Below are 25,579 nucleotides of genomic sequence, written 5' to 3'. Positions count from 1 at the left end.
GTAATTTTTCCCATCTAGCTGCAGCATGTGTAGCATTTTCAGCTGTTTCTAGCGCAAACTACAAATTTCAACTGCAACAGCAGCATGCGTTGAGGGGTTTGGTATTCAGTCTACGCGATTAATTTGCAATGAGCTGAAATTGAAGAAGATTGCACAGCATGTGATGTGCACAACAAAATGCTTAACAAAACACATAAAAAGTATTGTAAATGAAGATTGGATATGAAGATGAGGTCATAATTGGGGGGAATATATAATACAAAACTACTTAAATAAGTTATAAATATGACTGGGCTGTGTGAAACCTAAATTCTGCAGTTTGCCATCAATTTTAAGCAGTTGAAAGTTGGAAGTTATAATTTGAAGTTTATTACGTATTTTTGTTTACATATTGAATTGAAAGCATCAAATTTCCTTAATACATTTGATAGCTGAAATAATATAATTTTTTTTACATTGATTTACGCTTATTTCACACGATAAAAAATTCAAGATTATTGTCCACAATGAGTTTTTAATATTTCTTTAACTTGTCGGCGAGACAGAAAAGGGAAAGAAAAAAGTCCAAATGAGTTTTGCGTCTCATTTGAAGCCAAATAAAAACAAGTCAAATAAAATTTTATTGCAAATCTTTTTGTGCTGGCTCCTCCACCAGAGGAACTTTGCCAAAAGCCCAAGCAAGGACCAAGCATACATATACCGAAATGTAATCGCTGGCTATAAAAACAAAAGCAGCAAACAGAAAACTAATAATCGTGCGCGCCGATAAACACAGAAATTCAAGAGGGGTCCCCGAAAATGTCCAACATACTCGTATTTTCAGCTGGCTGCGGGGATGGGGGAGGTACTAAGGACAGCCAGAAAAATTCTTCATATTGGGCTGGATGAGGCGGAAGGACGAAACTGAACGATAAAGTTAAACCGCGATAACCAGCATGAAAAAGGATAATGTATAACATGCGCAAGGACATTGCCGATTAGCTCTGGCCGCCAGTTGAGGCATAAGAAATAAGCACAGGGCGTGGTGGGCGGTGGGTTGGGGGGTGGGGTGTGGTTTTTGGAAATGCTTACGATAGCGTGTAAAATTAAATTTTATTGTAATGCCAGCGGACAAATGTGTTTTTCCAATTGGGGACCCTCTCCTTCATCTGCTTCAGCTTCTCACATTGTTTTGTAGTTTATTTTTCCTCTTCTTTTTTGTCTCAAAGCGATGTGTTCGATAGGATGGGGTCTGAAGTTTCGAGGGGTTGGAATTGGAAGAGTTTTTCAAGATTGCTTGCATTTTTATAACAGTTGGCTGGGCAAATTAGTTTAGTGCTGCTTATTGAGGTTTTCCCTGATACGTCTGCCGTCACAAAGGTCTCTGCGGACATACCCATGCGGTCAAATGAGAGTGCTTGGTAATTTCCCATTGATGTTGATGAATAAAAAAACCGTAAACTAATTAGATGAGTTTTGGTATTATGAAAGATTTGGAAAGTTTTTGAACGAACAATTCATTTAAACTTTTTAGAAGATTTCAAGTAAGAATGACCTATTCGTCAGTTCAACTGATACAACAAACAAGGATAGACAAGGCTAAATGTATCATGTACAAATGCAATGGAGACTACATGAAATATGGTTGACAAACATTGTAGAGGTGAAAGTTAAGTGCAAGTTAAACTGCTAAGTTTCAACGCATGCCTAAAGCGAACAACTCTTCGAATCAATCGATATGGCTGTCGAAGTTTGCTTTACACCCATTTTTCTAATCCGAAACTTTCACTAATTGCACTTTGTTAGCCAAACATCAGAAACATGATGCAAGCCACTCAACATTAATTAGCCTCAATTCGAAGTTTAACTCATTAATGAGGCAGGCAAACAAACTCGTCACGGCTGTGGCATACCTGAAGACCGACCACCTCTTCCATTCACAACCTCAACACATGTCGGCTGTGGCCAATCGCAGATGCGTCTCTTTCTCCATTCGCTGGCCACTTTTTGCTTGGCCCAGTCTCGTTTGACGTACGTGTCAAATTAGCGACGTTTTAACAAGCTCAGCGTGTCCGTAAGCCGTCCGTTTTTCCCCGTGCTCGTGGCTGTTGGCCACGCGGCCACCAACATGATAGCTACTACTGTGTCCTTCGTGGTCCCTGCCGGCACAGCCGGCAAATCAATCACGTGAAAGTGGCTGGCGCAAAACTTTGAGAAACTACGTCAAATTGCCTACTTTTGTAAACGTGGACGTTGGACTTTGGACAATGGACGATGGACGATGGACGGCGGACATCGGTCGCGCTGTTGACTTTAGCCATTCGTCCTGAGCATGTCCTGTAGTTTTTGGGGCGCTGACGTCGTCTAGGACACTGATTGCTTTTTCATTGCATTTTGTCAGGCACTCGAGCAAAGTTTTCTTTTGCTACCTGCACGGCGTTTTCCACCTCAATGGCCAATGGCTGGAGGATGGGTTGAGGCGTTGCAGCACTAGAAAACATATCGTCAGCAATTAAGCGCGCATTCAAACGTCTGTCGGAGCTTAAGGGGGGTCTTCTTTTCCTGCCAACGGATGCTTAAAATCAAATTGCGATTTATCAGTTTTCTTGTTATCATCTCTACCCCGTCTTCTATAGGTTTGTTGGTTTACAATTTTTTGCAATTTTGCTCGGCATTTTTATTTGAAGCGCCATTTATCAAAAGCTGTGCAGCTGCTTGCTAGTTTATGACAGCTAATCCTCGCATACTATATCTTATAGATATTGCCTTCAACTTTATCTGCGCGCACACACACACACAGAGACATATTATACCTATGCACTGAAAGGAAAGTGGATAGGTTCTACACGTATATTATGCCGACTGTTGCCAGTTCGATTTGCCATTTGGCAGTTTTCGTAAACGTTTTACAAATTGATTTATGTGCTTAACATGTTGCCAAACTCCAAACCAAACCCAAAAACTCCCCTCACAATTAGATTTCACTGCAAAATCAACGGCAAAAGTTTTCGACAATCGAAAGAGAGAGAGAGAAATGGAGAAAGAGAGAGAGATGGGCAGAAAGTGAGAGTGAGATGGGCAGCCTGGCACATCAATCATCGATAAATGTCGATATGTCGGCTCAGAAGGGCACGGCGCATGTATTTTTTGTTTTCTGTTGCCAACTTCACTTCTTGGCCTCTTTGGGCGCTTTTATTTTTATTAATAAAGCATTTGTTTTCCCCATAATGAGCAACGACAGCCGCCTGTCAGGATGCTTTTCGCTTTTCCTTTTCATTCTTTCATTTTTTTTTGTATTTTTATTTTTGTGAACGCATAACACAATTTCAACCTTGAGGAAAAATCTCTCCCCTGGGTCAGCTTGGGACAGCTGTGGGCGTAACAGTGCCTGCGGCCAGCATTCGCATAAAAAAGTGGCAACACTTTGTCAAGTTGTTATTACCAATAATATTTTCTTTTCCTTTTTTCTGTTTTTGTTTGTGTGTGCCTTGCTTTGGTTTGCTTTTGCTGCCTTTTCCTTTGTTGTTTGCAGTTTCCGCTTTGAGCGGCTTCTGGCAGTCATTTTGTGTTTGTCATGATTGATGAGCGCGAATTTTACGAACTGTAGCCTTTTATTGGGAACGAGGGTAATAGAAAGAAGCTGGCACATTGATTGGGCAATTCCTGTGGGCGTGAGGTGATCTGAAAATCTCCAGATCATCAGTGTTGAGCATAGGAGACTACGTACAAGCATTGTCAATTCCATTTATCACAACTAAAAATATATGGTTTTAAGACCTGTAGGGAAAACTGTGGAAAAGTCTTTTTGGTGTCCAAAGTTATTTGGTTTAACTTGGGTAACGGCTACTTAGTAAATCGATTGAACTTTGAACAGAATAAACAAGTAAACTGATCTTATAGATCCAAGAGGTGTCGATTTTTGAATTGGAATTTGATAAGCTGCGTTGCCCCACTGTTGTGCCACAAATTTATGTGTCTGTCCGCACACAATTTTATTGCAACGTAATGAGTTTGAAAATTACTTTTAAGCTGCATACACACAGACACATAGACACACACTCATATTAAGCTAATCAAATTTTATTTTCGCTTAGCGAAGAAAAAAGTAAAAAGTTTTTGACTGGCTGCTTTTAGGCAAGAACATAGCGACAACATTTGCTTACAAAGTGGCGTCTGTCAGCGACATAAATTCAATAAAAATAAAAATATTTACAAGCATTAACACGCGTTCAGCACATAAAGTGTACCCCTCAATAGCAAATATTGGGAGAGGAGCAGGAGTAGCAGGAGGACGAACATCTTTAGCCGCAAAACGAGAAAATATTGACAGCAAAATGGCGCGTAAGCAAAAATAGTGTGGCAGGGGCAAAGAGGGGGTTGGGGAACAGCGGGTTGGGTGTCACAGACAGAGGGTTGACAGTGTTGCTCAGCCTCAGCCTCAGCCTGAGTCTCAGTGCCAATGCCAATGCCAATGCCAATGAAATTTGCCACATTTTGCATATGGAGGGTAGCGAAACGCCTCGAAGTATGCAACGAGGCAACCCCCAGCACTGATGAGGCACGGGATGGGGCAAATGGGCACAGCAATGCTGCGACTGATGATGGGACGCACCATGTGCGAGTGTCGTAAAAGCTACGCGGCAATTTTTGCCATTTTTTTTCATCTTTTTTTTTCTAGCTTTCTTTTCTCTTGGGTTGGTTGGGGTGCACAACATTTTTATTATATGAGAACTAATGGCGAAAATATTATCACGCGCCATTTTCGAAGGCAATTTCACGCATACAAGCGCTAATTTATTTGAAGAGTACTTACATCTCACGCTGAGGTAATAGCCAATCGACGAGTATTGAAAGTTCAGATGCCGTGATGTGCACTTGTACCAGCCGGAATGTTCCCGTCTAATCGATGTAAAGTTGAGGAAACCATCACCCGTTTGCGGCACCTGTAAAATTGCACAAATATGGAGAGACAGACAGAGAGAAAGAGAGAGAGAGAGAGAGAGTTAGTCCAAAATTGAGACAGACGCAGTTGGGGACTGGTGGTTAAGAAACGAGTTTCGTTCTTATGCGTAAACAATTTTTGGTAATTAAGGCAAGGCAAATAGTTGGTCCAAGAACTTTTTCGCGACAACTCGGCACGAAAATCCATTTAAAACTTGCTCCTTGATCAAAAATCACACAAAAGCAAGCCGAAAATCTAAAATTCAACTCAGTGTCGAGTCGAGGCTGGAGCTGCAGCAAACGTATGCATAAGTTCTGCAAGACTTACCGGTGTGTCACCGTCATCCTTCTGCCAGCGCGGCGTGCTCGGAGGATTCGAGTCGACATCGCACTTGAGGCTAACTTCGATGCCCTCCCGCAGCGGATAGCCAAAGCCAGGTGTGCGCGAGATTGCAAACGATGGCGTATCTGTTGGTGAAAGGAGAAAGGGGCAACAGGGGAACAATTATAAGAATAGATATAACACACAGATACGAAGCGATTTTCGGTTTGTTATTTTGTCCTGTCGCCTCGGCGACTGTGGCAACATCTACAAAATAGTTTTTAATTAAAAAATTACACTACACAAAAATAAACCTCAAGCGAGAGAAACTTTTATAATTAAACTAAATGCAAATGTGTGTTTGCTTCTCTTTTCTTTTCCTTTTTATTCCTGTTTTTGTATTGTGAGGCCCTTGAGTTGCAGCTAACAAAAGTAACGTACTACGTTGTTCCTGAATCTTTCCATGCTCAACAGCATGTTTGAGTGCCAAAAGTAAAGAAAGCAACTTTTGATGAAATCTAAAAATTTGCTATTCCCCTTAAGAGAACAACTAAAATTAGTATTTTGTTTCTGAATCTAAATGTATATTTTTGAGAGAGGAAAATATACAGCCAAATTTGCAAGCTTATAAATGTATTTCTATTTAAGTTATTGAAATTCACAAAAATCTACTTCTCAGATTAAAAATCAAACAAGTGTTATGCTTAAAATTACATTTGAAACGCTCTAATGATTTCACTATTTAACTTTTATGTTTATCGAAAGCTTTTTTGTTGCTGTTGTTGTCGTAGAATAAATTTATCTGGGTCCGTTTCCTTGCATTTGATTAAACATTCATGGAACTTCTCAATTCGTATGCCACATGCGAATAGATTCCATATCTTTTTTGAAATTGATATGCCATTAAATCTAACTGCATTTGGGTGCCAATCAAAAGTCCATTGAATGCATGTCAGAAAGCTATCGACAAAATGCAAATCTCAATGCAAATGTGAATGTAAATAATATGAATAGCTGGGCCAAGTGACACGCCCACATTCACATATGTAAATACATATATAAATATATGTATATATATATATTTCTCGTTGCATTCAATGCATATTCATAGGCATAAATCAAATGTTTTTTAATTACGGAACCCATACAAAAAATTCAACAATATCCAAACGAACAACGATTTCAATCTTTTAAGTTCTTCGCCCCTTTCTCTGTCACTCCCTCTCTCTCTCTCTCTCTCTGTCTTTCTCTCTTTCTGCAGCGCATTCCCCTTTGGCCCTTGTGGGCTTTTGTAACTAATACAATTTGATTATGCAGGGCAAATGAAATTTGTTTGTCGGTTGTTTGCCAAACTATTCAATAGAAATTCGTCTGAGTGTGTGTCACTCTGGGTGTGTCAGTTTGAGTGTGTGTGAGTGTGGTTGTGGGCGTAGCATGCATACAGACAGCAGTTGTCAGACATCATACAAAAACATATGTATTTGAATGTGTATGAAAGGACTTCAGTCCGGTGGACATTCAACGACGCCCGTTTGCCTTTTATGCGGCTAACTGAACGGCCTGTCGGCGGTGCAGGGAATTGTATGTTTGGTGGGTGTGAGAGAGGGCTACAGGTCCGTGTCTGGCCATCAGAGGGCTATGTCTATCAATTTGTATGGTGAAAAATCTATGAGTCGAAATCAAAAAATGGGGTGCAAAAATTGTTGTGCTTGTCTAACTAGATATTGCAGCCGGTTCCCAAATATAATTTCCAAGCCATTTCGCCAGGCAGAAAAAATGTTTGTAAATAAGAAAAGAGGATGCAAAAAACCAGATAGTCCTTTTAAAGGTTGGCATTCAGAATTCTTTGAATGTCCTCTTGGACAAATTTAAACTTCAGTAGTATTCAATAGTTTGAATTGTTAAAAGATTTATGCATTTGGCGCGTCTCGTTTGCATTACGATTGATGTCCTTGATTTGTCTGTCAACTGACTGCAAAAAAAATGTGAAATTAAAAACAACAAGAGCAATAGCAATGGCTAACAACAACAACAACAACAACAACAACAAAAACAACAATCCTCAACTGTCTGAGCAAGTGCTTTCATGTGTGTGCATTTTAATTTATACAACCGTAACAAACAATAACAATAGGAGAGGGCATTGCGAGAAGTGAGGAGGATTGGTTTAAACGGGGAACTGTTCTCAGTTGTTCTTTGTTGTAAAACGTTGCGGTTGGCTGCCGCGTCTGTTGTTGTAGTTGTTATTGTTGTAGGCTTTTTGCTGTTGTTATTGCGGTTTTTGCAATTTTCATGCCTGGCCGAAGTCCACACACACACAAACAAACAAACAAACACACACACACACACAAGCAAGTATATCCATCGAGATTCCGCATTCGACATTCACATAGTCGGGACTTAGTCATGCAAATCCCGCACGGCTTTTCTATATTTTCCAATCATGGGCATCGTCGTCGTTGTCGTCGTCGTCGTCTCTCTACCTTGGCATTTGTCATGGCATTATGCGGCTTGACGAGCATTAATAAAGCAAATAACTGTGGCACTTTGTTTTATATATTCTGATCCTGCTCTCCTGCAATGCTGAGCTACCAATTTCAGCACGTGTCTGCGGCTTTGTTACTGCCAATTAGTGCGAGTCCCTCTAATTGCTGCCATTGATTTTGATTTGCAGCCGGTGCTGATGGCGGAAATGTTTTCTCTCTCTCTCTCTCTCTTTGTCTATTTCCCTCCGTCTCTCTCTCTCCCTCTCTCTCTGTCTCTCCTCAAGTCACGTGAAATCTGATTTATGAATGCTGGCCTAAATGGGTGCAGGCTCTTCTATTTTTTATTTTGCCAACTTCTTAAGGCTTAAGCGAGCAGCAAACTATGACCCTTCAATAGAACAGCTTGTTAAAAGTTGTCCTTCACTCTGTAGGAATAAAATTCTGATGCTAGAATCTAGTTAGTTCAGATTGCAGTCTGAATGCATGTCAAAAGTAGTTTTAACAATATCTAAACTATAAATGTTTTACAAGAAGTGCCTTTCTTGCTTTCTTGTAAAGTTGGCACATTCAGATAAAAGTCAAATATCAGTCAATAATTATTAATATTTTTGTTATGTTGGGGTTTTCTTTTTAAAACATCATTAATACACCGAGTTTGTTGACAATCATTTGGCTATATTTAGAAATTGTTAAGCATCTTTGCAGGCCATCTTTTTGCCTGCCCATTGAGAGTTAATTAAAAAGTTGTTGCTTACTTTTGATTGCTGAATCGCAAGTGGGCTGCTTATTACTTAACGTCCCAGTTCCTGGCACTGTTCTTGTGCCCACACTCCTTCTATTCATATAGCTGTGGCTCTACGTTGTCCCATTGCAATATTTCTTTTTATTTGCTGCTGCACTTTCCTTTTATACATTTTCACCTTTGCTCTCTTTTATTTCTGCAGCTGCATAATAATTTTTACGCCTTTGTTTTTCCATTGCCCATCGTAGACTGGTGACTTTCCCACCTTCGCACCTTCCCACTTCCCCTGTAACCATATACCCTTTAGCCATGCCCAGGCCACTACGTGCTTCGTGGCGTGTGTTAACTTTAGCAATTTAACTTTTTAATCAACATTTGCTTTTTGGTTTTCACTTTTACTTGCCGCATTCGCACCACCTCTGCACCCCCACTCGTCATCAGCACATTTCCACCCAATTACCCCACCACTCTCGCTATCGCCGGCTGTGTTAATTAAACAAGGTGCGATTTTCATCGTGTTTGACTTTGGCACAAAACTTTTTTAACATATAAATATGATGCCAAGTGACTGACTGACTTTTAGCTCTGACATGAGTTGTACAAATATCCTGATTTAAATCTTTGTATATTAAATATTCTAGTTAACATCCATTGACCCTTGAAATTTATATTAAACTAAATTTAAATACTTATTTAAATTCTACATTGGAATTCGATATAATTTACAAAGAAAAATTTGCCAAAAAAATAAACAGCAAAAAATCTTTCTATTCCTAAAAAGTGAATGGTTTTATATATAGATTAAGGTAAGCCAAAACTTAAGCGCCGGTCTAAAAATAGTTATCGACAAGCATAAATTCCACTTACACTGCACATCCAGGAGTAGGGAGGCATTCTGTCGAATCTTCAGCGTGGGATGCTCCATGACGCACAGAATCCGGGCATTGTGGTGCGCTCGATACACGGCGGGCAAACGGGCTTCGCTTTTGGCACCGCTGTTGATTTTGTAGCCGTTCTTATCCTGTCGGTGGGCGATAGATAGATAGAGACAGAGTGTGGGTTAATAAAAATGCCATTACAATTTAAGGCTTAGGCTCGGGACAAATTGGGCGAAATGACAAGGCAGCTAGCCAGAGCAGCCAATTAGTCTGGGGCCCTGTTATCAGCGCGACATCATTAATTTAAATTAAAGCGTCCGGGATAAGGGCAAGGGCAAAGGCAATTCTAACGACAACGCCCAGTAGCAGCACCACCAGCACCAGCACCATTCGCACCACTCTTGAGCGCCTTGACATGCAAATTTGTTGGCACAGTTTTCAATCAATCATCTGGCGTGGCAACACTGTAGTTTGGGACGGTCGAAAAACAGAGCAAACACGCAAATTTGTGGCATTTAGGGTCGACGGCAAACAAATACACTCCCACTTAAACACACACGCACAGACACACACACACATACATACATACACTAAACACTCAAGTCGACATCTTCGATGTGTTTGACAGGTGGCTGCGGGTGGTGGAGTGGTTTGGGTGGTTTGTCTGCTTTTGCAACGCTTGACCAAAATGTCTGCTTTTCATTATGCTCGAGTGCAAGACAAACAATTTTGGCTCAACCGCAGCTTGTCCGTTCTGTCCGTTCGGCTATTTGTCCGTCCATTACCGGAGATCCATTGCTTGAGCCGTAGCCAGAAATGCCGCCGTTATCCACACTTAATCTGTTTGCTGTCTGTTCCCACTCCCTTACTCCCTCTCAAACTATATTTGGCTTGCGGTCTTGCCCGGGTTGTATTAGGACGACAAACAATATGTCAAAGTGTCAGCCCAAACTCAACGCCTGTCTGACCATTCATTCATTTATCTCAAAGAAAGCTGTTACTAACCTTCTCGTTTTTGATCTCTTCCAGTTCTAGGACCTCAGCGGATACTTTCTGGGCATGACGATCTACGCCAGGACTCAGCAGCACCTCCCAGGTGAGCGTGGGTCGTGGATTGCCGCCCTCGCTGACACAAGCCAAGTTCAGCTCCGAGTTTTCCTTGACGGGCACGAAAATGTTGCCTGCATCCAGGCGCCGTGAGTCAATCAGCAAATATGGCGGTTTTGGACGATCTGTGGGGAGTTAAACATAAATAAGAGCTTGCTATAGAAGATATAAAGCAGCAAAAAAGAGAGCAATTTTAAATGAACTTGTCGAGCCTGCAAATTCGTTTTATCAGGCTTAAGTACAAAATCTTCAATATACACATATATAAGTATCTTTCTTCACTTCTTATGTGTCTTGTGAAACGTTAACCTCTACATCTTAGCCCTTGCTTTGTTTCTTTCGACTTTAGCCAGGAAGAAAAAAAGTTGCCCAAAGAAGACTTAAGCCTAATTGCAGTAATCAGAGAGACAAGAGTCTGGCGTAGGCGTCATTTGTGTAAGCTACCATGCACCACAGCCAGGGAGCTCTTCTTGGCTACAGTTTCTCACGTTTGCAACTAGCTTATCGGGTACACAACTGTACTACCTACGAATCGAGCTAATAGGGAAAGTTTTTCTTCGCCAACTTGGCTTGGCTTATTGCCTGCTACGCGCGATTGCTAATTTCGCAAATGTAACGACTTTTTTAATATTTGTCTAAACTTTTATGTGTGCCTAGTTGTTGTCACCTGGTATTGTTACTTTGGTACTCACCCAGCACGACCAGCTTAACGGGTCGAGCATTTTCGGTGTAGCGTCGCGTATTCTCCGCCTCGCACTGCCACTTGCCATCGTCCTCGAGCATTACATTGGTGATGGTTAGCGCTCCATTAGCCTCCTTGATAAAGCGATAGTCGGTGACACGAGTTGTGCGGTCCATGGCATGCACCACCTGCGGGGAAGAGAGACAGAGACAGAGTGAGATCAGAGGCAAGTTTTGCTGGCATTAAATGTAATGTCACTTGAGTTGCAGGCACTGTCGAAATTATGCAAATTATGCCGCACTCAACTTTTAATGCAGCGCATTTAAGCGCGCATAAATTTCCTGATAAATGCAACGATCCTATCCCGGGACTCCTATCTACTGTATGCCATAATATAAATGTGTGTGTGTGTGTGTGTGTATAAAGCAGATGCCAACATTTATTTACAGGCCAGACATTTTATTACAATTCATTTCAAACAAACGAAAATAATGATAATTTAAATGCGCTTGTTTGTACCCATAACATACAAATCCACTGAGTACAGTTACTGTAATGCGGGAACAATGAACTGTTTGCTGGCTTACAAAAATGTGAAAATGAAAATAAAAATAAAAATAAAAAAATATATTCCAAATGTGGCCAATAGTTGTTGTTTCGGCTTGGACGCATTGTCCTGTCTGTTATGCCTGTTTGTGGGTGTCCTGGTGTCCATATAAGGTGGCTTAATGCTTGCTGAAAATTTATGTGCGCATTCAAATGCTGGGCAAAAATATGAAAAATATTCGGTAAATACGTTAAATGAGTAGCGTGCTTAATGGGGGCGTGGCATCGTTCATTTTCAGCACGCATAAATAAATTTAATTGCAATTGTACGCCAGAGCTTAACTTCTGATAGCGTTTTAAGCTCACTTAAGTAGACGTATGCTGAGCACAAAAGATTCTCAATCTCCATGTAAATATTTCAATGTCTGTCATCTGCTCTGCCAACAAAAGTAGTTTCCAGTTGAAGTACCTCTGTAATCTCCAAAAGTAATTTAACTTTTGCAATAAAATTCCAATTTCCGTAGTTAAAATTTAATTTATGACTTTTATCTCAGCTAAGAGTTCCTCAAAAATATATTATATAATTCCAAAATTATACATTATGTTAAATATTTGTTAAGACATTTCCATATCTCTACGCTTTTCATATATATCTTTAAACCATACACCAGAATATCGGTTGCAGTCTAGCTCACTTCACAAACATAAATTAAATATTTAAAAGATCCAAATATTTTAGGCAAAAGATTCAAAGCTTAAACTATCCTTCCATTTCAATATATCTGTAACAATCTTTCCATTTAAACACATCTGTAATGTGTAGAATGCACTTCTAAAGGACTATATGAATTTTGTAATAATTTTCAGTGCCCTTGCTAATTTGTCTTGTAAATTTATTCGTGGTATTGCATATATAAATAATATATAACTGAACATTTTTGCCAACAACTCTTGCACATTACGTAATGCCAAAAAAGAAAAACATAATAAATAAATGAATGCTGGAAAATCTGTGTAAAATATATAGTATATAGTATAAACAAAATATTTATATTTGTATGCTGCGCTTCCGTTTCCGTTGCGTGCGAGTTTTCAATTTTTGTTAGCTCAACCCAAATACCCCAACCCACCCCACCCCACCCCAACCCCCTTTCCCCATCCTCCATCAACATTTATGATTTTTGTATACAATTTTTGGAAAGCAGTGCAAATATTTATGCGTGCATGGATTTTAGCAATTTTTTCGTGCTGACTTGGCAGCGTTGTATTTTCACTTTGTAACTGTGTGAGTTTCAGTCGCGATTGTGTTTGTGTGTGTTTTTCTCGACTTCCGTTGAGCATTTGCCGCCGTCGCCGCTGCGGCCATTTCAGAAATTTATTAACCAGCGGTCGACGCGCTGGACGCGAAACGCAACACAAAACTGGCAAACTGGCAAACTGGCAACTGGATTTTCAGGCTGTGCAGCGACGCATTCAGTTGGAAATTTATGAGGTAACATGGCACACATACAAGCACACACAGAGACATGCCAGTTTTTGGCGACTGCACACCTGCAAATTGTACATGTGTATGTGAGAGATTTTGGTTTGGCAACATGGCCGCTAGACAAAAGCGTTAAATGAGCGTGGCAAATCCTTGTTTACAGCGAGTCGAGAGCGGCCAGCGGATTACACGCTCGATTGTTTTGGCCGCCCCAAACCAGAATCAGAGGCTGGACTTTGGTCCAGAGTCCAGAGCCGTGGCCAGAGGCAGAGGCAGAGCCAGAGCCGAAGCTGGACCAGTTGTTGGCCAGCCATTGTTTGGAGGCATTAAATCTCACGCATGCGACGGCGATCTGTTCTCGGGTAATTATGATTTTTCGCCTTTTTGTTTGTGCTATTGTTGCTGTTGTTTTTGTTATTATTGTTGTTCATTTTTTTTTTGTGTTCCATTTTTGTTGCATTGCAGCTGGCTGAATTCGCATAAATTGTTGCATATTTGAAGGCACATTTGAGTTTTACATGCGCATAACTTTGCATAATTTGCGACATCGTTATCTGGCGACTGCCGTTTTTGGTTCCCCTTTTGGGATTTGGCCACTTCTGTATTGCTGTATTGCGACATGGCCAAAACTATTCCCGGTTTGTTTTTTTTTTTTGTTGTTGTTTTTTCTTTTATATTTTTGGCATTGTATTTTCTAATTACGTCGTTTTAATATTTGGCTATTTGCGATTTACATTTAATTGGCCGTGTAACAGCATTTTGTATGCACATTTATTTCTCAATATTTATATTCCAAGCGCCGTGTTAAAATAATGCAAATTGTTTGTTGGCTAGTCATATGATTTAATTAACTTGAGAGACAAATGCACTATATATATTTAAAATTAGAAATCGTGTTCGTTGTTATATGAAAATGTGCGTACAACATTATTTCTTGGCAGCAAGCATAGTTATTATCGCTTGACTTTTAGTTTAATTTCAAATATATCCCACCTTGAGCTACTTGAGTTACACCCAATTTCCGGTTCTACCAGCCAGTTAAAGTAACAAAAGAAGGTCTCAATATATATATTTCTATATCTCTCTCTCTCTCACTCTCACTCTCTTTCTCTTTCACGTTCTATCTCTGTCTCTCCATCTTTGTGTGCTGCTGTCTCTGTAGCTTGGAATTGCAAAAATCTTGTCAGCAAACATTACTCGCTGCCTGTCGCTGCTCGTTGTGCTCGCTTTTTTCTTCTACTGCTGCTTCAGTTGGCCCAAAGCTACTAACTTGAAATTGCTTTCGGCAAATATATTAGCCTCTTGATAATTTTCAACAATAAATTCTTTGGCACACACTCACATACACATGTTGAGCGGCAGGGTGGGATGGGTGGTTTGGCAAGCACTCAGAGTAGCTGGGGACTCGACGAATGCATTGTGCAGCACTCCAGAAAGTACAACAAAAGTCGCTCATGTTGCAAGCTGTCATTGCAACACTTGTCGCATGTCATTGCCGCAGTTGTAGTTGCACTGAGCACTGGATGGAGTTGCGCGGGGGCGCATGGGAAAACGAGGCAACTAGAAGTCTGTATGTTTGTTGCAGAGTCTTACTGAAGACAGCTCACAAGACGAAAGTCAGCGAACAGCAGCTGAAATGCAATTGCAAATGCTGTTTACTGTTTGGGGGGCAAGAGAGAGGGAGAGAGTTAGTGAAGGGAGGTGGGGTATCAGTGATAATGATTAAATATATATTTGCTAGGCGCAGGGCAGCAGAAGCCGACGGAAATGGGGCTAAAGCAAACATTTACGAAGCTTATAATAAATGAGTTAACTTCACTTAAATCGAGCGGCAGCTGCATATTTAAAGCGGGTTAATATCGTTTCATTTGGAATATTGTAGTATCTCACAAAATAATCATATTTAATCAAGTTTATGAAACGTGATTCGTAGAATTCCACTTCATTTGTTGCTGCTGTTGCCGTGAAGAGAATTTTAATTGCGGTGTGTTGCACTCGTTGCTTGGTTGCCAACGTGCAGTGCAGCTGCTTCTCCATTTACTCAAACACTGTCTCACATTGTTGCCGCATCATTGTTGTAATTGCAGCCACTGTGGTTCAATCCACTACCACTTGCTGCCGCCCACCATCGCCAAACCACTCCTGCGCTTCTTAATCTGCTGCATGTGCTCTGTTCATGTCTTCGCTTTCACATGGCTGGCTTTTGTTTTAACACAACTAATACAATTGCACCGTGGGGAAAATGTTGCCTCCTTTGCCACAGCTGCCTCAGCTGATGTTGCAACGTCAGCGACGTTGATTTTATTTGCCATCGGAGTACAGCTGCCGCTAGAGTGAAGGGATCAGAGGAGTCGAGAAGCCTTGGAGTCGTCGAGTTGTGCAGCTGAGGCATTCCCGGCCAGAGTTATTCCCCGACATTGTTACTAACTTAATAAACTTGTCAAAGGTACAAAGTAAGCGGCATGTTAGCAACTTGTGCCATACAATGCCACGCCCCCTCTCCTCTCCGCTTTACCCCTATGAGGAGGCTGATCTGACGTCGCATTGTTGCTGATTTTCATTCGGGGATTTGCGCCGCTTTGCAGTCTGAGTGATTAATTTCTTGGCTTGATGTGATTTACTTGCAGCTGCAGCGGCAGCCACCATCTCGCACCTTTGTGCACCACCAGGGTGGTGCTTGCAGCACCGCTCAATTAATGCCGTATATTAAGTCCTGCCCTGTGCCGCCAAATTGACTAATGGAGACTTATCCCGGCTTTTGGCAGGCGAACCCTTTGAGATTTATGCGGCAGTTTGTGTGTGGCAAATAAAATCTAGAAGAGGAAGATGAAGCAGCCTTGGCCCCTAATTTTAAATCTGAGCAATGACAACCAGCCAACAGCAACGGCAAGAAGAGGGAGCAATAAATAAGTTGCAGCCTGCCAAGCTACAAGCAACAAAGTATGCAACAATGGCCAGTGACCTGAGATGCAACCATAAAAACAGAGCATCACTTTGGGTCTGCAACGTTAGCACCGAAAAGGGTTAGAGTATATAAGGGAATATATGTATATGTAGAAAAGAGGTATTTGTATTTAGGTATTTTTTTAACATAAAAAAATAAAAGAATAAAATGGCTTGAGTTAAATGATTACTATTTACTTAAAAATTACTTTCGACTGCAAAGTAATTGCAAAATGAAATCCTTTTTTTCAATTCAATCATAATCCGCCAAATTCGTATACTCATCTCAAAATATTTATATCTTTCCAATCTATGAAATCGTATAGAGTATCTCAGAAAACAGCTTTATTTACTTTCGACTCACGAAACGTTGTTGTTCTTATGGCAGGAGTGCAGTTAGGAGACCCTTACAACCGCAAGCCAGACATAAATGGCATTTGTCGCCTGCGAGCATATTGAACAATAAAAGCCAACAAATCGCGGCTAGACAAAAGCTTAGCCCAGACCTTGAAGGCTCTGAGGGAAAATGAAAACTTTCAGACGGGATGAGATATGGGTGTGGCATCTGATAGCCTATAAAACAACAATAACAAAAATAGCGACAAAATGCAGCGCACAGAAGGACGTGTGGCAAAAATATGTTTCGCCCAGGCGTGGAGAAATTTTGTAAATAAAAGCAATCGCATTCGATAGATGCGAAACTGTAGCAAAGATTCCAAGTCGTCGTCTGATTTTTTTCGTCTTTAATACAAACAAGTACGACAATCAGGCGGCAGACAGCGAACGAGTGGCAAGGCGCGAAGGGACGAGGGGAAGAGACGTGTCTGCCAGAAATCGGTATATGCCAAAATGGCAGCTGTTGACAGCCAATTTGGCGGATTTCTTCAATCTGTGTTGATGGCAAATTTCTTACGCGCTTACGAAAAACGCCAAGTATTCAATTTAATTTTCATATAGAATAAACAGCGAGAAGTGAACAAAAACAACAACAACAATAACAGACACTGTTAGTCAATACTGGCAGCAACAATGTTTGCATGCAGCCACCCGCAAGTATGCAACGCTTTGTGCCATACTCAGATACACACACACACACACACATACACACAAAGAGAGACATACACACAAATAGACACCAACACCTGGGCCCAGGTGCTGTTTGCAAGCGACAGTTAACTGCCAAGCCAAGCCGCAGACCAACAACCGAAGCACGTACACAAAGTGTTGATGTTGTTGTTAAAATCATTGTTGTTATTGTTGTTGTTTTAGTTGATGTTGCAGTTACTGTTGTTGTTGTTGTTGTTGTTTTAGTTTCAACTATTATTTGCCCATCAACAACTTGGCCTGCCCACTCATTGCAGCCACTGTTGTTGCCACTGTTGCAATTTGCACTGCACAAGAGCTGCACTTACAACAACTACAATAATACAAACAACAATAAAAGCAGGCAACAGTAAAGTAAACAAGAACTGCAAAGTACAACGGGTTGGAACACCGCCTCTTTAGTTGTTTATGCATTGTATAACTTGGAAACCAGTTAAAGTTAGCTATAATGACTTTCTCATGAAGTTGTCTTGGTGCAGCACTAGATTTTATTGAGATCAGCGTAACAGGTTTAATTAAATTTTTCAAAATATTTCAAATCAAATAAATTAAGGATTTCATTTAATAAGCTGTACAACTTTAGATACAGTTTAAATTGCATATACTTTATAATAATACATAAGTATGTTCATAACGTTTATTTTATATAGTATAGTATTTCTTTGCGATTAATTAAGTGCTTGTATTTCAAATCATATCCCTAAAAATTCGAAAAATCTGAAAACAATAATTACTTCGAATTTAACTTATAACGAGTCAGATGCAACAAAATACTCTATGGTTTTTCATTTATATATTTTGTGTGTTTTTCGCCACTCAACCGCACAGTTTTATGAATTTCAACCCTATGCGTATTGTGTACTACAACATTCCACCATCATCAACATTGTTGTTCAGTTGCCTCGGTAAAAACTCTCAACTGTGTTCCGGCGGGCAAAGCGGTTATAACTGCATTACGCCAGGTTGACTATGTTTTTGCACACCCTACTCTCAACATACCGCCCCGCCTCCCTGACTTGTTGACTGTTTGCACTCGCAATTACAACTCAATAACTTTTGCCGGCTGGTTGTTAACTTTTGCGCCATGTTTGTTAATTTTGTTGCCAGCTTTTTCGGTTTTTGGAGCTGCTGCTCCGCCTGCCAATTGCTGGCAGCTGCAGTTTTTTCACATTGTACGTATTTTCATTTTTAATTTAACTCGTTAGTTGAGGCGTAAGCTGCATCCCAAAAAAGTACGCAACAGTATTTCGCATTTGTGTAATATTTCACTGCATGCTCGTGGGCGTTGCCACGGTGAGCAAAGTTGTAATTAGAAGTCGGCCATGAAGCACACAGAATATCAAAGCAAAAACGACCAGTTAAGCCGTTAACATGGCCTGCAAGTGGGCGTGGAATGGGCATGGGCATGGGGAGGTGCAGCAGGTCGCCCTGACAGATGAACTCTTAAATGCTTTTGACATCAGAAACTATCAAATAATAACGATTATCCTATTTGCATAATGCGGCATTTAAACGACAAATAAGCAGAGAGCACACAAAAGCCAGACACAGAATGGAATTGAGAATGGCAGCGAGAAGGAGCAGGCGGGCATAAAAAACTGGCACTCGAGACGTCTGACAGGAAGATGGAAGACAGCGTCCGAAGGGAGCGAGGGCAGCTGGCACAAAGGACAAACGCAGTGCAGGCGACAATAAAAAGCAACTAAGAAGTCATGAACAACTCAAAAGAAACGGAGAGATAGCACAAGATAATGAGACGATCTAATACCCTGTGATCATTTATCACATTCAACTGTATTATTAGAGAATATGCATAAAATACTATCTTGAAAAATTATTAGAAATAAATCAAAAATAATATAAACGTGATTCAAGATGCTATTTAAACTATTGAAATATGTAGTAACTTCAGCGTTTGACAATATACCCAACTGTAAAGAAGCAACTGCAACTATAGGATACAAATATTAAAATGCGAAGGCTGCGAGACAGCTTAAGGGAGCAAAAGGACACCCTGCAATCTAACGGGCCGTTACAAGAATGCAATTAAAGTCAAAAGCTGCAAACAAGTTGGCAGCTCCGACAGCGATAGTTAAACTAGAGACATCTAGCTGACATGGAAATGGAGAATTGCGAGTACTGCTCCAATTGTTGTCACTTACCTGGCCATTCTTATACCACATGCTGGAGGATATATCCAGATCCACCTCGCACATCAGCCTAATCTCCGAGTGCTGCTCCGCATAAACGACAGACATCTCCTCGTCCTCGTAAGGATTGGGCAGCACTGGGCGCAGGGGCAGCGCTCGCGGACCCTCCAGCGGCCCATCATCATCGTCGAGGAGATCACCATCCTCGCGACTCTTGGCGAATAGGTCGCGTGTCGAGGTACCGCTGTCAAACTCCTCGACGTCATCGATGATAACGACGGGTTCCTTGGGCTTGGGCTTCATATCCTCCGGCGCTAGGTGCACCATGGAACGAGCACGTTTCGCCTTCACCGTTGTCAGCGTTCTATTAGCATAGGCCGTGACAACGGCACTGGTGGCCACCGTGGTCGAACTGGAGCTTACTGTGGGCAGCTGCAGCTCCACTTCCTCCTCCTCGGTCTCCCGACGCCATCGTCGCTTTGCCTCCTTGTTGTAAGAAGCGCGATGCGCCTGATGGCCATGATGACTCTTCAGCTGCGCCTTCCATTTGGCCACCTTCGCTTTGGCACAGTTCTTGGCACACCTGGAGGGTTTACTATTGCGACTGCTCGACAGCTGCCTATGGTCAACTGGCTGAAGCTGTTGCAGCATCTGCTGTGCATTCTCCGCTTCCAGATCGAATCGACTCTGCGTCCGATCTGATAGCTCTGATATGCTGCGCCATTTGCTGGCTGCGTGCTCGGCGGGCGTCGTCTTTAATTGCGACTTTGCATTGATATTCTGTTGTTGTGTGTAGGTGGTACCTGCAATAATAGGAAACAGAGATTGAAGTCAATTCATAGCTCTAATTTTTAATCAAATTCCCTTATTATTTTTATTGTAGCTTATTCGATTTTTCAGCTCGTTGCTCGGTTTTTAAGGGTTTGAGCTCGAAATTAACAGCAAAATTAGTTGTGTCAAAAGTGATCCGATTATTAAAAACCAGTGCTTTTTAATCATGGTTTGAACTCTAGATTAATACTACAGTTAAAGTTGAAAAGGCGAATCTGGCTCGATATTCAGGTAAAAACTATACCCTCAAAATGTTCTGATTGGAATTGGTCACAATTTCACATTGGCAACATTCATAGCTTTGTCTAAGTGAACTGTTTGTCTGCTAGATTGACATGTAAACGTCCGAGTCCCCAGAAATTACTCGAAATGACTTTTAGCTTCCATATCAGTGCATTGCATGGAACTTGTCAAATCCCGAACACATCATTAAACTCACCCAAAAGCCCAATTTCTATTCTATATCTCTAGCCACAAACTAGCTATGTGTGGCAGGAGTAGCTTGATGCATTGACCCAAATGTGGATGCATGAACAATTCAATTTACACGTAGTATTTGTCTGTGTGCCTGTGGCAACAATGTCCCAAAAGAGTTGCCCCGAAAAACCTGAGCAGAAGCTGATGCAAAAATTACCAGAGGCATCATCAGCATCATCATCATTGAACAATGTTTGGGGAATGAGAGTATCAATTACATTGCATTGTAACGTGTAAATATCAACAATGCACATGCATTCACAAGACTCATGCATATATTTATGACATTTTACAGTGAGTCTCACGAAAATGTGAACCAAATTGCCGGTCCCCTCGGACACCTGGAGTTTGTGGATAGATCTGAGTTTGTGTACTGTACGAACAAAATGTGTTTTAGTATGCATGTAAAAGTCTTTGCTAATCCTTTGCCATGCAAAGCAATTTCAAGCCTAACTTTTGTTTGCCTGTTTACCACTCCCTTCATACTCTCTACCCCCGACCATCAACTTTGTAGCTGGAGTCTAGTTTGGCAACTCTGGTTATTGTCTGGTTTAGACTAAGACTGCCGTTGTTGATAAATTTACACAAGTGTATGACAAGCTTTCAAATGGTAATTAATATTCATCTGAGACGGGGGTTGCCATCAAAAGACAACGCGCTGAATCTTTTAGTCTTAGTCGCAGTCATTGTCTCCCTTTACATTTCTCTCTTTATCTCTCTCTCTCTCTCTCTATTTGACTCTCTCTCTTACTGACTCTGTCTAGTTCCGACTGTGGAGTCAACCATAGCTGGAAGCTGGTCGCATTGGCATTCTGTGTGGTTAACTGACAAAAGCAGTTGCACAAAACTCCTCTGCTGGTTGCAACCCTGCCACAAATGCTTTCCATTGTCATTTTGTCTGTTTGACGCTTTTGTCTCAGCCCTTTTCTGGTTCGGTGAGAGCTATTCGAGGGTGTTGGGTGCGGTGCGGTGGGGTGTGGATGGGGTCTGGTTACTGTCGGTGCTTGTAGCTAAATTAAAGTTGTCATTTTTCAAGTGAACGCACAAAAGTACGCACTGTGCCTAATAAATTTGCACTGCGGCAACCCTGGCTATGGGCACTCATAGGCATAACTTTACAGCTACAGGCAAAGTCATTTGCACAGCAGGAGATTGTTGTGCCTGTGTGTGTGTGTGTGTGTGTGTGTGTGTGTGTGTGTGTGTGTGTGTGTGTGTGTGTGTGTGCATGTGTTCAGATACGCTCACATATATACATACTTACAGATACTCTACATAGTGTGGAGCCAGCTCTAAAATGTTTTCACAACAGCTTAAAAGTCTGCTACACTTTTTGCATAGGCAGCCAGCCAAGTGGGGGGTGTGAATGTGTGTGTGAGTGTGTGTGTGTGTGTATCTGTCTGTTTGCTTGCTTGTTTGTGATTGTGTGTGTGTGTGTGTGTGTGTTTGTCTTGTTTGTTTACATGCAGTTGTAGTTGTTTGTGCTGTAACTTAAGTTGTAAATGAAGATTGCGCCGGAAATTGCACAAAACTGACAGCGTCTTCGCTAAGCCACCCTTTCCCGCCACCACTGCCAATCCGTTCTAGGAATACCACTCACCCTCACCCACTCAAGTTCTTCATGTGCGTGTAAATTTAATGAAGCTGCCACCAAGGACAAGCGCCGTGTAAGGAAAAGAGGACGAAGCGCTCATGCTCGTGCATTTTCGAGGCGTTGCAAATATCTGTGGCATACACCAAAATGTGTTGCATACGTTGCGGCGCATAAATTGCGTGTGCAGCTCCACACGAGAGTCCTCCACTCACTCTGAGTGAGGGAGGCAGAGACCTGGTGTTGTTTGGCAGTTAATAAAATTGTAAGTTTTGAGGCTAAACTTATTTGGCTGCGTGTTGCTCATTAGGCGAGTTAACTTGTAGCAGCCACTACAAACTCTGCTGGCAGTTGATTGGTTAAACTGGCATTCACACATATTGCTAAAGCAATCAGTACATTTTTGGACAACTGCAGGCACAACTTTATTTCAAAGTTGCACTTGAATTCAGTATAGGTGAAGTGGGTTGCAAATATAAAAGCATATCCAACAAATAGATAAACTCAATAATATTTGCTTAAAAATTGAATAGAGAATTTTCAATAAAAGTCTGTACATATCAAATAATCATTTTTTAACACTGCAACTAAGGTGAATCATTGTAATTTAATATATATTTTTTTTAAATGTATTTTCTATTAGTGAAACTGACAATTTGCCATGAATAAAAATAGGCAATTTATTTTTACTCCTATTTCCTCTGAAATATTTGTGCATATTTGAATACAGTTTTTTATGGCGCTTGAATCACTGCACTTTTGCAATTATTGCAAATAAGTTGTGCAAGAATTATATTGCACAACGTTCCAGCAGTAAATGACAATTATGAGTGGTCGACACTACACTCCATATATGGATACATGCATATATATAGACAAATATACATATATATTCACTATGTTAATATATGCATTGTTTTTTTCGCACACTGGTTTTGTTGCGCCGCGCTCTATCAATATGCAAAATGGCGATTGCATTTTCATAAACTGACAAAGGGCGCGTGCCTAGGGGCGTGTCGGGCAATCAAGCGCTGACATAATTACATGCTCGTATTCGAACATGTCAGCCTGATTACAGGCTCGCCAATCAATTGGCCAAGGGTGTGGGTGTGGATGTGGATGAGGATGTGGGAGTGGCTGGCCTCTGGCACATTTAAAAAGCAAATTTCATTGATTTCGTTTTTCGCTCGGTCTTTTTTTGCCAGGCCAAACATGCAAGGGACAAGCTGTTGAGTTTCATTCCCATGTTTGTTTTTCCGGATCTGTGTTTTTTGCTACCTCTGCATATAGAATGGCACCCTGTCAGGGCTGCCTACACACTTCAACTCATTTTAATTATGTCAACAATAATTTAATGCACTCGTATGCTATTTGCGTGTGTGTGCTCGTATCTGCGTATAGCCAATAATAATATTATTTTATGCAAATTCCGTGCACTCTAACAAAAAAGAATTGTTTGTTGCTCTACAAAAAAGCGCAAACAAAAAACAAAATATGACTTTTAGTATATACAAATTGGAAATTGTAAATTGCACAGTATTTGTTTTTGATATCGTTGTTCTAAACTTCAGTGTGTAATCAGATGATAATCTGGCTTTTATGAAGTCTTTTACTTATTGTTTCTAGCTTTTTGCTTGATTTTGTCACAATTGCTTCTTCAAAATTATGGATCGTGCGCCTTAATCACTTATAAACTTAAATTTCAACTTTCAGCAGTCGCAGCATACACACACCGACAGAGAAACTTAAGTATTGTTGTAGCTTCGCCAAATCAGCTTAAGCTGCAAATAATAATTCACAGGGTAGTCAATATTCGAACTAATCCCCCGTCATAGAATCCCCTATCGAATTGTCAACACGTTGCAGACGCCACAAAGGCATGCCTCACTCACACACCCTACGGTATATAACACGCACACTATTCACGTTTCCATAGCTTCCTTACTCCCTACTTCTGTGCGGAACGTTGCGCACTGAGCGTTGATTAGGTTAATGTCCTTGAGGCATAATATCAGCTGGCTTTCCACTTTGCTTCTGCTTTTGGAAAACGACAGTCAAAGGCAGCACTTTAAATTGCCCATCCACCCCCCCCACCGCTAATAGCTTACTGCTGCTGCTCTTGTGGCCTCTGTCTTCACGGTGCCTCGCATGTGTTATGCACCTGCTGCAGTTACAACTGCTGCACCTGGACGGAGCTGGCTTCTGGTGTGCATTGTTTAAGTTTCATGACGTCGACAACTTTGGCAACCGCCACTTAATGCAAGCGATTCCTGCCTGGGCGTGGTCCGTACCGTGTATGTGTCTGTCTTCCTGTGTGTGTGTGTGTGTGTGTGTGTGTGTACTTGTGTGTGTATTTGTGTGTGTATTTGTGTGTTTCTGTTGCTGTTGCTGTGCCGTGCACTTTGCCTCAACTCCGCATGCCATGCGGCTTTTGTGGCAATGGCTGCGTGGCAAACCAGCAAATACTTAACAAACAACAACAACAACAACTACAACGACAACGACAAGAGCGAGAACAACAACAACAACAACAACAGCATTAGCAACAACAGCAACTGCCAGCTGTGTGTAACTGCCAGTTGTGCGCATTTTGGCATTTTTACTCAGCTTGCTCAGCATATTCTCTCCGCTGTTGTTGCTTTTGCTCATTTGCTATTTAAACTAAAAGCCTTTTAATCGATTCTAAATGGGCTGCAAAATTATTGTGTTAATTTGCATGCGAGCAATTCCAAGTAAACATTTTACATATACCAATTTGAAATTTGTATGGCTCAGACGTGTGGCTCTTCGTAATATAAAGTTGAAAGCAGCTGGAGCTGCACTAACTACTAAATAATTAATTAATGTATTTCAAGTGCAGTGTGGTTGCTTATCCGTTCGCATATATGTAAGTAATCTAATTCTGAGGCAAAATATCTCCAGGGAATGGTATTACACTTCAATTTACTTATGATCGAAAGCCACATGTCGATTATTAATAAATTTACAAATTTATTGAGATTATGACTATTTTACATTGATGTGTATGTAAGCGTGAATAATTTAATATGAAAACTAATTGAAAATTTTGCAAATGCAACAAAACAACAGATTTTCCACTAAATCAAAGACTAAAATAATAATAATTATTAATTTCGATATATATGTACACTTGGGTTATTAATAAATATTTCAAATTAATATAAAGTTGAAAACTCAATCAAGTAATGAAATATTTAAGAGTATTATACAATTAATTAGTTCAAATATACTGTCTAAGAAGTACCCATTTTAAAAAAGCTTCATATGAAATTGCTTTTAATCAAATTTTAAACTAAGTT

The 25,579-nt window shown here is 40.8% G+C and overlaps 1 protein-coding gene and 1 long non-coding RNA gene across 2 annotated transcripts in view; one reads left to right on the top strand and one right to left on the bottom strand.

The window, feature by feature from the left end:
* The window catches only part of LOC6560179 (hemicentin-1), a 111,812-nt gene that overhangs the window by 21,199 nt on the left and 65,034 nt on the right, over window positions 1–25,579 (bottom strand). The window contains exons 2-7 of the mRNA XM_001985799.2: window positions 19,376–20,166; window positions 11,148–11,325; window positions 10,354–10,580; window positions 9,338–9,491; window positions 5,249–5,388; window positions 4,793–4,922 (exon numbers count right to left, since the gene is read on the bottom strand). Coding sequence (XP_001985835.1) covers window positions 4,793–4,922; window positions 5,249–5,388; window positions 9,338–9,491; window positions 10,354–10,580; window positions 11,148–11,325; window positions 19,376–20,166 — 1,620 coding nt within the window. The remainder of the gene's footprint in view (window positions 1–4,792; window positions 4,923–5,248; window positions 5,389–9,337; window positions 9,492–10,353; window positions 10,581–11,147; window positions 11,326–19,375; window positions 20,167–25,579) is intronic.
* LOC116804975 lies at window positions 9,217–10,736 on the top strand. Its single transcript, XR_004364963.1, has 2 exons — window positions 9,217–9,276; window positions 10,378–10,736. It is a non-coding gene; the product is annotated as an uncharacterized LOC116804975 (long non-coding RNA).

The sequence above is a fragment of the Drosophila grimshawi genome, unplaced genomic scaffold (genome assembly GCF_018153295.1).
Source record: "Drosophila grimshawi isolate 15287-2541.00 unplaced genomic scaffold, ASM1815329v1 contig_1367, whole genome shotgun sequence".
Taxonomy (NCBI): Eukaryota; Metazoa; Arthropoda; class Insecta; order Diptera; family Drosophilidae; genus Drosophila; species Drosophila grimshawi.
Note: the sequence above shows the minus strand (reverse complement) of the source record. Positions and strands in the feature narration are given on the sequence as shown.